Raw genomic sequence first — 15,301 nt, 5'->3', positions numbered from 1 at the left:
AAGTGTAGACCTGTGTTTTGAGTGTTCAGCTTGGTTTCTGTTCGAAACAGGAGAAGGGGGAAAGAAAGGAAGAAGACTGTTTGGCTTCTTTTATGACCTGTATTTTGAGTATCTTTATTGGAATTTTTGGTATAATACATACTTTCTCACTCCAGCCTTGCCAGCTTCAAAGACAGAGACTTATTCCAATGAATTTTCATCAGTTTCAGGAGATGATAAGGTGACAGGGCGCAACCAAGGTCTTTCCAGTTTTTATCCACCCCACCTTGTTTTTTTCTTTGAGCGCTTAGGCCTTAAGGATAGCTCTAGAAGAAACTCTGGTTACCAGGTCGTTTATATTCGGAGACGTGATTCCTAACTTTTCACAGAAAAACTTTCCTCTTGTTTTCCTAGCACAATAAAATGCAAGAAAATAGTTTCATTACAAGTCTCGAAAAGACATATGTCATCCATTCAGCTGTCATCCTAGACCTCTTATTTCTCCTACTGTTGAATTGTTAAAGTAACTTTTCTTTTGTGTATAATGTTTCCTTTCACTGACGTTATTGTATGTGACTGCTAGTCACTTTCTGGGTGTCGCAATGACTGATTTGTTGTTACAGACAGAGCAAGTATCCGAGGTTGAATTACACCCTCAGATGAATAGACCCCCGTCACAGGCAGAAGAAAACAGCTCAGCAAAAAAGGTGAGACCTGCATATGTTGTGCCATTGTTGAGTGATTTGCCCTCATCAACAAATGTAGTTGTTTCAAGTTTTAAAGCAATTAAACCGGGGGTTAGAGTTACGTTTTTACATGTTTGCTTTCTCGGGAGGTCAAGACGCTAGAGAGAACTGGGATGGTGCGTCACATCGGCTCCAATAAATCATTAAGAAGGCTTTTAGTACACACACACCAATGCATGTGCTTTAAGAAAGGCAGCTTACCATTTGTTTCAAATCAACAGGGGCCTTAAGGGACACAAAAAAAAGAGTTTGATTGTACTTGACCCCTGTCTCACTGTAATCCTTCCAAGTTGTGATGCGGTTCTTGCTTCCAGTTATTAAGGGTTTGGTTTTGATGTAAACACACCTGTTTGCTATGAGGTCAGGATCTGCTTCTAAATGTACGTAGAATGGGGGAGATTTGCTCAAAGCATTTGCTTAGGATGTATGATTTCTGACTTCTTTCTGTGTGAACGCATACTTTGCATGCAGCAATCACTGAAGGTGCAGTGGCACTCTTCATAGAGCCTGGCTTATGGAATGAGCGGCCCTGGCAATGTCTCTGAGTGTTTCCCTGCTCCATGGCAAGGTTGTTGGCACAGTGCTGACTCCCTTTTGAAGGGCTGGTGCAACAACAGCCAGCCAAAGAGGGGTCTGTTTTTAGGTATTGGGTATTTCTTCCAGTACTGTACTTGAAATGGAAGAGGGATTACTGCTATGGATTTTGTAGTGTTTTGGCAGTTTAAGGTCAACTGGGATTGCATATTTGGAATCCCACCAGTTTGTAGGTGTTGAATGCATGCACAAGTACCTTGCATTGTGAGTTTGCAGGGAGCTGTAGGATTTCAGAACACAGTATTATCTGAGACCTATGCAGTGCTGATGTCCTGATTAAAAGATCTTCTAATATTTTAAATTGCTTTTAAAGTAATGGCAGAAATGTTTTTAACTTCTAAACCCCTTGTCTCCTTATAATTCTAATTCCTCTAATAATTTTAATCCTTGTAATTCTAACTACTGATGGTCTTAAATTTTTTTCATACTGTGTCAGTCATAGTAGCCTCTTCTGCTGAGTCAGGCTGTTTACCACAGTTCTTTTTCTTATGATTGCTTGGTCATTAAATGCGTCCTTGTTTAATTTTTTTCTTGTTTTATTAACAGTTGGCCAAAATAGTGACCCAGTAGCACAAACAGTCTGACCCAGTAACATACACTCTGCAAGTGATAGTAAAATTTGATCTCTGGTCTTGACTGTGACACTAAATGTGTAACCTTTGTCATATCACTTCAGTGTTTCAAGTCTTAACTTTCCCATTCATGAAATGGGGCAGTAATAGTTATGTCACTTGTAGAAGAGCCCTAATAATAAAATGCACTGAAAGTCACGCATTTATATTTCAGTATTAAAACAGATATAAAACATTAAAACCACTTCACATTGCAAAAGGAAGGATGTCTTAATTTAAAAGAATGAAAACACTTCTTCATTAAAGGCATTAAGACTTTTTGTTTTACCTGCAGACCAGACTCTCTTTTCGATGTAACTTATCAAGAGAAATAACCGGACTTCCACGCTTTCAGCATGTTAATTTTGCATGGGTGATTTTAAAACTGTCTTTCTAAGCTCGTTTCTGTGTTGCTTCATGTAAGAGAGTAGGGGATGAGAAGGGAGAGGCTGCGTGCCAGGTGGGTAAGGGACTGAGGTAGAAGCTGTGATGCAAGTGATTGATCATTACCAATTATGAGCATAATTAAAAATAAGTCTTGCGGTAGTCCTAATGTTTTTGAGCCAACTGGGGGCTAGTACATCCATTCATACCCCCTCCCCAAATGCAGACCTATACAATCCAGTGCTGAGGAGCCTGTCGTCCAGGTGAAGACAAAACTCTAGCGTAATTGTTTCATTCGTTAAGGGGTTGTAGGAGTTATTGTTTCTTCAAACAAAGTCAAAAACCCGAGAGGCTATTACCAAATTTAAATTAAGCCCTGTACCACTTTAAATTATGAAACCTTAGGCCAGATGTCAGCAATTTCTGTGTCACAAGCACTCCCCAGCCTAGTGACTGGACACACATGGCCTGACTTAACTTTGCTGTGCTTCTCCCTTGCAGGAGGTTGTTCTCGTTCAGCCGCCCTCCAAACCCGCCCGCAGGAAGCTTCGGACGGAGACGCAGGGGCTGGAGACCCCCGAGCTTTCTCCCACTATAAACGTGACTTCTTCCTTGCCAGCAGTCAAGCCTCACCTCCCAGTCCAAAAGTAAACAACTTGTACCACACGTGACAAACTGCGCCATGAAATCTGATGTGGCAGGGTTTGCTCTTTGCATAATTTTGTGCTTAATAGTTCTGGTTTTGGGAATACTTCACAAGATGCAGGTCTCTGAAATCTACATCTGTCCAGTCCAGTGCAGGATAAGTTTATAGTGACGATAAGTCAGTAAGCCTCTTGAAAAGGTACTGCTTTGTCCTGCCTCTGCACCTAGTAGACATGTCTGAAGAGCAAGCCTTGCTGTTCAATCAACATCTCTATCACAACTTCTTTTAGCTCTGTGGGTGTGTGTTTTTGCACAAATCTTTGCACAAATCTGGAATTTTGCTCATGCGTTTGGACAGATAGAACCAATTCAGTGCCCAGGAAACTGAGTCATGAAATGCTTGATATTGGTCATACCCATGTGATATTTCTTCATCGCAAGGAAGGTTAGGAATGAGCTTGCCGCTGGTGTAAGCCATAGACCACTTGTGACAATCCAATAATTGCCAAACCCAACATGTGTTGTTTGTTCTCATAAATACAGCTGTTGAAGCTGTCAGCAACAAAGACCTGTAGGATTTCGGTATATGTTTATTTAATAGCAGTGCTGAAGGGGCTGTATAAATAGTAAGTGAAGGTACTGGAAGCTCTTTTGGGTCTATACATCTCCCTCAACCAAAACAATGTGCAAACATTATAGCCTGCCTTCACCCAAAGCCTTGCAAAGACCATCTGGTTCAATCTGAAACAAAACCAAGATGCCCAAATCAGTTGAGCAGTTCTTGGCAAACTGTTTGTCAGCAGACTGAATCTGTGCTGCATAAATGGAGATTAGAATAAATCATAAGACTCCTAGGATGCCCTTAAAGTGCTATTTTGTGCTTTGGGAGTGCATATTCCATAGTGGTTCAAAGAACAGATAATAGCATTTGTTAACATCTCAACTTAATCCTGTCTTGTCTGTATCTTTCCTGAAATGTTTAAATGACCGTGGGGTTGTAATTCCTTGTTTGTTTGTTTTTTTCCCTGTAATTATTACTTTATAGTCTACGGAGAGTGATTTGAAGCAAAAACTGACAGTTCACTGGAAGATAATAGCATAAAGACCAGACTGTGTTGTGAAGCAGACTCTTGCAAAGATCAGTGTCATCAGCTCTGTTAAGAGAAAGAGCTAATGGGGACTGTGTACCATTATGGACCTTATTTGAATAGGACATCTGGTTTAGGTTAAATTTGTCACTAAATAGCTTTTGATGCTTCATGTAAAACTTTAAAATAATGTATGTGAAAAAGGGCTTGGATATCCAGCCAGTATTTTCTATATTTTTTTTCCTTTTATTCTCTCGCTACCTCTGTCTCTTAGAGCAGTTGGTCCTTATGTTGCCTTAAGTTGGCAGTTTTTGTACCCATCTGCCTGACTGCAGTTTCCTCCACACCAATCACCATGGGCTGTGGAGTCATAATAATAAGAAGAGATAAATCTTTTATTTAAGCAGCAAAAGAGATGAGGCAATTTCATAAGTCATCTGCCTGTTTCTGTTTGTGACATCAGGTGGTTTCAGTGAAAGTGACTGTTTTGAAAAAGAAAATTAATCTTTTTTTTTTTTAAGTGAAGCAATATCAGAATCAGCAGTGCCTTGAAAAATCTGAGACAGCATTTTCATGCAGATGTCGTTTCTTTCTGAATAGAATGATTTTTACATTTTCTTTTAGCCACTCCTGAATTTTAAATTCTACAAGTGTCTGAAAACAGCTGAAGGACAGATACTGCAATAAGTACAGCTATGCAAGGATTATTCTTAAGCTGAATCCAACTGCAGTGATTTTAAAATAACTGAGACAGCCTAAAATGTTTCTGTCATTCAGATTAACAAGCATGGCCATTTTACTTTCAAATAGCCCACCTGATTCAGTCATCTTATTTTAGTGTTAGGTTTTTCCTTTCATAAATGTGTAGTTTGTACCTTGTCTTTGAAATGTAGTCCAGTGTGTATAGAGTATAGACGCACAAAATGAGCGGCTGGTCTTCTGGCATCAGCCACCATTGAGGCTCTTAATTGAAATGTTTTGTATTTATCTGTCTGGCAGACCGTCTTCCAAGCAGAAAAGGGCTATTCAGACTGCTATACGAAAAAACAAAGAAGCCAATGCTGTGCTCGCCAGGTTGAACAGTGAGCTCCAGCAGCAGCTGAAGGTAAGGAACACACTGAAAATCAGTGACAAAGCTCCCTGCAGTCGGTTTCTGGAAGAGAATAACTACACTGTATGTGTGGCTAGAATGAGACTTCCTAGGAAAAGTTACAACCTGTGTGCGTACAGCTCCATTGGCAGTCAAAGTCTGAAGGAGGAATCTTGTCTTTCTGAAAAGTTTGGGTAATCTGATGGTATCACCCAGTGCAGAAGAGCAACTCAAGGTGTAGCTTTCTTGTCTGCTGATCAGTTGTGCTACATAGCTGTCTTCTGGTGTACACGGACTGGCTAAGCCATGCTCTTTTTGTGAACATCTAATACTGATTTTTAGTGTTGTCTGTTGACTTGTCTTTAAACATGTTCTCAAGGAGCTACTTTCTTATAAATACCAGTTCTGTTTTTTCTGTTGTCTCAGTTCAAAGATAGTACCAACTTCAGCTTTTCATCTGCTACAGCTTTTTCTTCCTAGCATATTATGAACACGCTTGTCTGAAAAGGGAGGTGAACCCTCAGTTGCACTTTTTCTCCGGTCAAGATGAAAGTCTGTTTATGTTCAACTTAATATATATTATTTTTTAACTAGCTTTCAGGGATCTCCCAAGAGTAATGCAGAGTGGATGCTCTGTTCTGAAATCATAGCAAAATATAGGACAGTGATTGGAATAAGCATGGAGATGAAAGCTTTTGATGACAGCACATTGCCATCATTAGTTAGCTCAGTGTAGCTATAGTCTGGTTTTCTTCCATACGCTATCTTCAGTGTGCTTAATTTCCAGTCCCTTCACAAAATAGACCTCTGGTATTCCCTGCATTTTACCTGCAGGACTGTGGAAAGATGGAGAGATTTAAGTTCATAGAAGAGCGGAAAACTGAACTTGTCCTTCAAGTCGTATTGCTGCCTGGAAGCTTTCTGCTGAAGCAGGGCCTTGTTCTTACAGGAACCAGCAGACATTATGGGCATGTCTCAGGCTCCGTGAGCTTGCCCTGACGCGAGGGGAGCACAGGGTGGAGGTCTGCCCGCTGCTGAGGGCACCGAAGGCTTGGGGAATCAGCCCAGCTCTTCGATGGGACATCAGCAGGAGCCAGGCCTCAGAGCAGGGGCAGCCTCAAGACCAGGAGAGGCTTTCCCCAAATCCCAGATACCCAAAACCGTTACAGTCAGTTTCTGACCCAGGCTGATGCTCTCCCTGCCAGGGCTGCCAAAGAGGCAGACTGCAAAGGCCGTTTCATCTCCGAGTGGCCAGATCTTGTACATTTGCAAAATGAAAGAGTTTGGTTGTAGGAACCAAAAATTCTCAGAAAGTAGTTTTGAGGGAAATGCGATTTGAAAATAAACTGGTTAGTTTTCTTTGGTAAAAGTGCTGAATTCCAGCTGTTTCTCTGCATTCCAAGCCATTCCCCTGGCTGATGTAGGACCGCTCCTCTCTGTGATTGCCTGAGCAAGTAGTTGAACCTCCCTGTCGCCCTGCTACAAGGACTGCTGTGGGGGGTGGCTGTGTGGTAATGTTTCAGGACAGCAAGGAGAGTTAGTGCAAGAGCAGAGCCCCAAGCCCCTGGGCAGCTCAGCACCAGTGGTTTGCCCTTCAGTGGTGCAGTGTGGTGCGTGCAAGTGCCAAAAAAGTTAGGGCACGTCTCTCTGCGTCCTCCAGGAGGTCCACAAGGAGCGAATTGCCTTGGAAACGCAGCTGGAGCAGCTACGTCCCGTAACCGTCTTGTGACCCCCGGCGGGGCGTGCAGCAGCAGCAGAGCTCGTGCATCAAGAGCCTTGCTACGACTGTGGCACGGAGCAGCTGCGCGGAGCGTCCGCCGAGGTGACTGCAGTGAGGTGACAGGCTTGTCGCGTCTCCTCTGCACCCTGCCGTGCCTGCTTGCCTTTGCAGATGAAGAAGGTACAGAAAGCAAATATCAAACTGTCGGATATTTCTGCCTGGGAGGGGGGTGTCTGCCCCCTTCCCTCCCTTTTCCCAGCCTGACGTGTAAATGCGGTCTACCACTGAAATGAGTAACCTAAGAGTATTTTATTTATGTAAAGAATTCCCGATTTATACATATTCTTGCAACACTTCCTGTCCCGATTCTTGAGAGGTACATCATTCCAGAAGTCTTGCTTAAATTTAAAACTCATCCTTTGAGGTGGGTTCCTGGTTGATACCGATTCCTGTAAGATGGTAGAGACCCGTGGATTGAACGTACAAGAGGAGTAAAAGTCACCAGACATACAGTCTTTATCAGCAATCACGTGTAAGATAATTATTTTCTTAGCACTGTTTATTATTCAATCACGGATGTATTTTAATGTTAGAGAACTTGTATTTTATAAGTTACATATCATAAGAGAGAACAGTAAAAAAATATTAAAATTGTATTATTTTGGAAATTACAAAAAAAAATACTGTTTTTGAGCTATAACTCTTTCCTGTCACCAATGTTTGATCACTTGCGATTGCCAGTGTCTCTGCATAACTCTTTTTTTTTTTTTTTTTTTTTAAACCAACAGCATATTTCTAACAAGGTGTTAAAAATGCATTCCGGGCATTTTTGCAAAAGCTGTTCTAAGTATATTTATATTAATCTGCTTTGTTGTCTTAATGGCTGCTGATTTGTGTTAAGGATGTGTACAAGAACTGTATTTCCAATAGAAGCAAGATAGCAAAACTGCTACATATGAAGTTATAAAACGTTTGAAGGAAATAATTGCCTTCTAAAGCAGGCTTTCATTAAGGTTCCTTTGCACCTCACTGGAGATGATATTGATAGGATGAAGCTGCTAATGCTCATCTGTTTTTCCAAGTGAAGAAGCACAAATTATTATTATTTTTTTTTTACCTGGGTCTGGTCCAAAGCCAACTGAACTCTCTGGGATTTTTTTCCGTGGAGGCAGTGGTCATTGGCTTCGGTCTCAGTTCTTGCAATGGAAGCTGTCTAAGCAACATTGGTTTATTTCTTGGGCCAATACTGTTATGCTGGACAACCTCAGACATACTATCACCCCTGCTCCCTTCATGGGTATGATGATTGCTTCACTGCTGGGAAAGTTCACCTACTTGTTATCCATCTTAAACATGATCCTGCATGTTTCGTATCCCGTTGTATCCTGTTGCTCAATGACCTGAGTATACACCTTGCAAAAACTGTGCAGCAGGGTTTTTTGTTGTTGTTTTTTGATTGTTTTTACCATTTTTTTGTCTGATGCCTCCTCACAGTAGCTTTAGGACGTCTCTGGGGTAGAGAGGAAGGAGAAATAGGTTTAAAATAGCTTGTTGGCCTCCATTCAGGCTGTGTCATGGCATGGCTGCAGTGAGGTATCAGAGGACGTGGAAGCAGCCAAAAGTTTCGTTGAGAGAGAAGTAAGAATGACGTCAACAGGAATGTTTAAAGTGTTGAGAAAACGGGTTACTTTTGCTGAAAGGGATATGGATGTGGTATATGGATCCAGAGGTCTAAAGGTGAAAAGAAGCATTTGCAGAATTGTTAACAAAAATATGTTTTTGTAATGCACTGCTTTCAATTCATCTAAATGTCAGTGTGTGAACGAGCAACAGCCCTTTCTCTGGATTTGGAACTTTTTTGTGTGTGACTGTTGGCGTAGCTGGAGTCAGATGATCATTCTTCATCAATGACAAAATGTGAAAGCTGCAAACTTCCAGGAAGCTGCAGAAGAGCTACTGTCCTTGTGCTATCAGTGGTGCTGTTCAGAAGTTATCGTCATTTATTTCATATGTTCTTAACACTGAGTCGTTCCTGAGTTTTTAAGGATGTTAAGTGCTCTTTCTTTGTTTGCTTTTTAGTTCTTGCATTGTCATTTGGTTAATAAACACCTGCTACTCAATTGGAAATAATCATCTGGCACCTTTTGTTTTTTTCTATGTGATTTTTAAGGAATGCTTTTCAATGATTACAAAGAAATATGCATGTTGTGATTTTAAGGCAGTGAGTGACTTTCTTATGTTTGATGGAAGACCACACTAGAGGAGGACCCCGTTTATTTCACTCAGGTTATTCATTGAATAGATGGCGTTCAAAGAAAGAGTGGAAAAGTCTGTTCTGTATGTCCTTTTCAGATGTTTCCTTTTTAAGGTACAGGTGTTCGTTCAACCTAAAATACCTGGTTACCGACAAAGAAATGCTTAGTTGTTAGTCTACCACCGGAGTTAATAAATTTAAAATGTGACTATCACTGAGGTTGCACTTTGAGGGGTGTAATCAAATTCCATACTTAGCGTCAAGGCCTAGAAAGTGAGTTAATTTGTAATCTGTTTGGTGTAGTATTGGCTATGATGATGATACTAAACCAAGACATTCAAGGAGAAGTGCTGTGTTATACATATCCTGCATGAAATTGTTCTTCTGTATGTCTCAGTACTTAAGCATTTGTGCATATCCCATCCAAAATGATAAAGTGTCTGCTCTTGGGAAGCTGTTACCATTTTGAGAAGGAGAGGAGAAAGCATAAGGAAGCTCTGTTTCTGGCAGATGCTCCATGTGGCCATGTACATGGCTACTATTAACAGAGCCTGACAGGTCAAAATTCACATCTAAATCCAGTATTACAGATTTTGTCAAAAAAAAAAATCATTGGGAAAAAAATGTGGGTACAGAGAAATCATCACTTCTTGATGATTCTCTTCACTCTTGAAGAGACTTTACTTTGTGGAACTTCAGATGGGAGCAACTAGGGTGCTTCTAGACCTGAGGCAGAACATCTGGCAGAAGGAGATTCCTCAGTGTTTAGGGCACTTCTGTGGGCCCTGGGAGACTGATCAACTTTAAGCCCCTGACATGCCTGGCCCAGAACAGCAACTAAGACCTGGGAGCCCAACCAGGAAGCAAGAGCAGTATCCCATACACCAAGTCTTGCTTTCCTTGATTCACAGTTTCTGCAAGCATTTGTGCAGAGCAGAGGATCTCCAGCAAGGAATGGTAACTGGGGACAGAAGCTAGAACATGGCTTCCTCATGTCTGAGAGGATGTGCTGACCGTGAGCCTGGTGTCCCTTTCTAAGTCTTTGCTTTCCTGCAGCTATTTGTTTGGACAATTAAACAGTTTTGTCCACAAGACAAGACTAGGCAGAGCAGGGTCTTAAACAGGCTCTTGCTTACAGCCCAGATAAGGATTTTCCATGGTATGAGACTGTGTATGTATAGGTGTGCACTCACATATCTTCCTTTTGATCATGTATTTCTTTATAGATCTCTTCATGTTTGTTACATCTGATACCTTTCTATGAGAGATTTGTTTCAATATGTGGTAGTTCAGTGCTGAAAGAAGAAAAATGCCCAGCTAAGTGCAGTGAATGGTTGCCTTTGTAGATCAAGCCATCTTTACTTGAGCCTTTAAATATAAACAATAACCTAGTAATTAAGCGAGGTGAGCAGTTTCTACTTGTTCAAACAAACGACCTGTGAACAAACATTAATCCTTAACAATCAATGTCCTTCTCCGAGTTATTAAATTAATACTAGATGCAGAGGAAACATTATCACCTCTTCCCAGAGAGTTTTCCATTCTCTCTTCCAGAGAGTTCTGCTGATGTAGCAGAAATGTGAATGATGTAGTGGATCCAGCCCTGTCGTTAAGTCAGCAAATACCCTTCTTAACTTAGCAGATTGTCTCCAAAGTGCTCCTATGTACGAGGCAGTGGTTTTGCTGCTGGGAACTCTGCAGCCACACTGGGGAGAGGAACTCGTTCAGCTTTCATCCAGGCATACACTGCTTGATGCTGTCAGGGCTAACCAGCCAGGGCGATGACGACTCGCGCCGTAAAATGGCCCCACCGGGATGGCTGGGGTCAGAAGTCTTCACAGGAAGCATTTAGGATGGACATGATATGGAAATCACCTTTCGCTGGTACATAAGCTGCTTTCCTCCCACCTGGGCTTCCAGGACAGGAGAAAGACAGTCGAAAAGTTTCTAGCCAGGGGTTGAGGGGTGTCAGTTTTCCAGCACCATCAGCCCTTTGGCCCTCTGCGCACACAGTCCTTGACAAGAAAATACGCAGTGTTATGAAAGTCAGACGGGAAAGAGGCCCTAGTGAAGACATATTTTATTGACTAAAGAGTAAAAGTATTTTTTCAGCAAACAAAAATCCAAATGATGTAGTACCTCTGAGAAGAAATGTATTTTGAAGCTTTTTCCAGTTATCTTCTTGATAATGTGCTACGGACACACGCATTATGTTTTACTCTGTTATTGATTTTTTTGATGTAAAAATCGTATTGCGAGCATTATCATTGTTAATCTAAAAAAATACCCTGAGGCTATTATATATTTGAATTTTAACTTATAAAGTAGATAGCCAGATTTAAGCAATTTGTTTTCACAGCTGCAGAACATCCATGTGGTAAGCTGCAAAATGTATAGTGCTCTATACTATGCCCATCTAATTTTGGAAAATGTATGTGATATGGAACTGGGTGCTACATTAAAATAAAAACGTCCAATAACTTCAAATTCTCTCGCTTTTGTGGTTTTTATTTAGGATGTCGATTGTGCAGATCTGACAGGAGGATAGTAAGTGTGACTCACTATGGAAAAAATACGGGGTTGCGATGGCTGACCTTCAACTATGAAAGATGAAATCACTTAGGCTGGGATTGTGTGTACGTGAGAGAGAGACGAACAGAGACTTATTTAAAGTGAAATCACATTTCCGTAGGTTTCAGTTAAGTCAATACTTCATCTTTACTTTGTCAGGCCTCACTTTGTCAGAATTCAGGCTTAGCTCCATGATAAACCTGAAGAGGTACACCCTTCTCTAACCTAGATGGCATAAGCACAAAGGAAGAGTCCTTCCCGTGGGCACCCCAAACCCTTGGCCTGGAGGTGCCCAAGCAGGAGCAGTGAGAGGACCCAAGTTGTTGTCCACCAGCACCCCAGCAATCATTGTTTTCTGTCCCCGAGGCAGCCAGGTGGGTCCCAAGGGTGGCCCATCAACTACGAGAGCTGAAACTAAATGGGGAAAAGAAAAGCATTTGAAGAGCTGGCCTTTATGGGCAGGGAGCTGGAGGGGATGGTGCATTTCTACTCTCTAACTAGCATGATTTTCAAGAATTACGTCCCAGCTATCCAAAGAGCAGGGCTTTAAAAGAGGAAATAATTAGTGATAAATTAATTTTTACAGCATTAAGCCATGACAAGAGATGATTTATTGCCCTGGAAGTATGTCTCTAGTGCACGTGAGGCACAAGGCCAAGGCACTAAAAACTTGTAAATATCCTGTAGGGAGCTATTCAGCATTGGCAGCAGGATGGATTTAGATGGCTTTTCCATTCTTAATTTTTACAATTGTATGGTACTCTGGGGTGCCTTCATGCAATTCCAGGTTGACTCTTCATGTTTGGATTCATGTTTCCAATAATCTTAAAAAATAAAAGATGCATCTTCCTGCTCTAGAAAAATAATTCTTAGTGGAAATGGGAAAGAAAAGAAATATAAGAAGCTCAAAGACCTTCTTTTTGATCCTTTCACTGTTTTTAAGGCAACACTGCCTCACAAGTGTGCATGATGAGACTATATGCTCACACGGATTCTGTGGCAAAGCAGAATAAAGGAAAATTAACAAATGAACAGACCCCTTGGGTATCTGTAGCCCATAGCTGGGCCAGAGCTCTTTCATCACTCCTCCTGTTTCACCTTTCCTGCCAGCCTCCTGGGCACCCCATGCCCTCAAACAAATGCACTGTGGAGCAGGAGGCCTTGGGTATGTGAGGCCAGGTTGCAGTATGATCGCGAGTCCCCAGTATTCCCACAGCACACACTGTTTTGGGCACGTCTGGAAGCAGTGGCATTAGCTGTGTCCCAGCTGTGTTAATCCAGTAGATATTCTGGTAAGTGCCACATCTGTATTCCCAGTTAAATCCCAAATTGATCTACATTTATTGATTGGTAAATTAAATAGCACAAGCTAGGAGGAATGTCTTATCAGAGGACATTTTGAGGATGCTTTATGCATCAGAAATGTGATGGGCTAGACAAGATCAAGGATATATATTGCATCTGGCCCGTTTTTCATGGGAGTGAGGGAGGGGGTTCCTTAGACTGCTTCCACACATCACAGGAAATGTCAATTTTACTTCGTGTCCTCGGTTTGTGTAAAGAACTTGCTCATCACTGTACTGTTTATCAATGAAACATGCAAAAGAGAAAATGTGCAGGTAACTTCTCTCTGCCACAGGCCCTCCACCAGGACCTTGCCCCGTGGAGAAGAGCAGTAGTGGAGCAGGGACAGCGCACCCAGCCCTGTGACGGCACAGCATGAAGGGTCTGGCAAGAAGAAAACAGGAAACGGAGGCAGTAGGCCCAGTCCCTGATACTGGTGGGAGCAGGATGAAGGGAAAACATCACTTGGGAGCAGGTGAAATAATCATGCTTCTGAGGTAGCGGAGAAGTCGCTGCTTCTCCACCACCTTTCTCCAGCCCCACACAGCAGAGTAACGTACTTAAAAAGCTCTGCTGAGCACCTCACCATCAGGAGGCTTACGTGTAGGACTGCCACTTGATGTACAAGTCATTTTGTTCCAGGGTCACTTAAAAGATTAAGCAGTTTGTGCTGTCTGTCACAGAGTTAGGGTACATTTAGTCAGTGATAACGCCTTTGGCAGTCTGACACAAGGCATGCATGAGCTGGGTAGACTGGGCAGAGCACAGACACAGGCTGCTTCTGCCCCAGCCCCCAGCCCAGGAGGCTCGGCCTGCTCTCCTTTAGCCGGGTTATGGCTTTGCTCTGGTTTGGTGATGCGGGGAGGTGGCCAAGGCTGCAGGTGGTGGAGCACAGGGCGCTTCATGATGTGTCAGCAGGGTGCAGTTCATCTGGGTGTCTCGCTGTGGCCTGCCAGCTCTGCAGGCCTTCTATTGAAACCCTCTGTGGAAACCTATGCTCAGCGCGGGCTCTGAGCACAGAAACCCAGGGCTGTTTGACAGAATTTGGGAAAAGTTAGGGGAATAATATCTGAGAGTCGCACCCACGCTAACGCAGACCACGCAGAGCTGTTGCTCCAGATGTCACAGCGTGGGGCAGTGCCGAAAAGCACTGGAGGAAAAGGGGAGGGCCCTGAGGCTGGCAGCAGCGTTTCTGGACGCAGATTCCTGGAGACTGCAGCTGCGGCTGACAGACTGGGATCTCTTCTGGCATCCCTGGCACCTAAATGCACGAGCTGCTGCAGGCAGGACGACATGGGCATCCCTTCTCACCGCAGCATTTCCATCTTCTCTAAATGGACACAGGGGTGTACCTGTGATACGCTCTCAGCAGTAGCAGCTTCATGCAAACTTTTTTTACATAATATATTTTATTTTAAGTTTCTGCTTTGCTTTCCATTTGCCATTGATTATTCAATATGCATTTTTTATCACTTCCTGTGTTATTTTTCTCCAGTATAGACAGAGGAATTCCCATCTGTTCAGTCTGTCTTTTTCCAGACGTTTCTTTGTCTCCGTTTATTTTTGCTGCCTGTCCCTGGAATTTTTTTCTCCTTCTTTATATTGTTTTTTTGAAATAGGGTAACCAAAACCGAAGCCAGTTCGTGGTTACCTCATCTCTAAAGCAGTGACTCTAAATTACTGCATCATGACACCCACTTGTTTTTGCCCGTTTTGTTTAGTTTAGTTTTGTTTGTTTTTCCCTATCTGTCAGCCCTGCAAACATCAGCTGGCATCCTGGAGGGGCGGTATCATCACAGCGGATTGCGAATTTGTTAATAACACTGTACAATCCAGTAAACGGCGGTGTGAATCTCTGGCTTTCAATCTTCTCTCAATGCTTGCATTGAGCCTGAGGCACCATTTGAAAGTAATAACTATTTTTAAGCCATCAGACGTGTGTGTGAGCCTCCCTGTCCCATGGCAGGTATGCTCTGTAACCATGCATTTCTCAGTGAGCTGCATGGAAAAGTTTCTGCATGAGCTGGAAAGGAAACCTCAGGCCTTGGCAGACTGAGAGCCCATATCTCACTGAAAAGCAGTGCTAAAAAATGTGCCTCTTCAGACAGATAAAAATTGTCCTCTGACCTCGTGTGCTTTGATTTCCGCTCGCTCAGATAACAGCATTGCCTGTGAGCATCTCCCAAGAGTGCAAATCCCAACCTCCAGAGCTGCTCTGCAGCTTATGGTAATGGTAACTCTGAGCCTGGGCTCGGGAAACTCGCGGGGAGAAGGA

At 42.6% G+C, this 15,301-nt stretch overlaps 1 protein-coding gene across 3 annotated transcripts in view; it reads left to right on the top strand.

Annotated features, from left to right (window-relative positions):
- The window catches only part of REPS2 (RALBP1 associated Eps domain containing 2), a 96,338-nt gene extending 84,740 nt beyond the window's left edge, over positions 1 to 11,598 (top strand). For 2 of the 3 annotated variants that reach the window (XM_066981457.1, XM_066981465.1), the window contains exons 15-18: positions 603 to 686; positions 2,816 to 2,961; positions 5,047 to 5,152; positions 6,798 to 11,598. In XM_066981457.1, coding sequence (XP_066837558.1) covers positions 603 to 686; positions 2,816 to 2,961; positions 5,047 to 5,152; positions 6,798 to 6,866 — 405 coding nt within the window. In that variant the 3' untranslated portion in view covers positions 6,867 to 11,598. The remainder of the gene's footprint in view (positions 1 to 602; positions 687 to 2,815; positions 2,962 to 5,046; positions 5,153 to 6,797) is intronic. The other variant, XM_066981470.1, reaches the window with a different exon arrangement.
- The last annotated feature ends 3,703 nt before the right edge of the window (positions 11,599 to 15,301 follow it).

The sequence above is a fragment of the Anser cygnoides genome, chromosome 1, assembly GCF_040182565.1.
Source record: "Anser cygnoides isolate HZ-2024a breed goose chromosome 1, Taihu_goose_T2T_genome, whole genome shotgun sequence".
Lineage (NCBI taxonomy): Eukaryota > Metazoa > Chordata > Aves > Anseriformes > Anatidae > Anser > Anser cygnoides.
The sequence above is the reverse complement of the archived record's forward strand: the minus strand, read 5'-3'. Positions and strand labels throughout refer to the sequence as shown.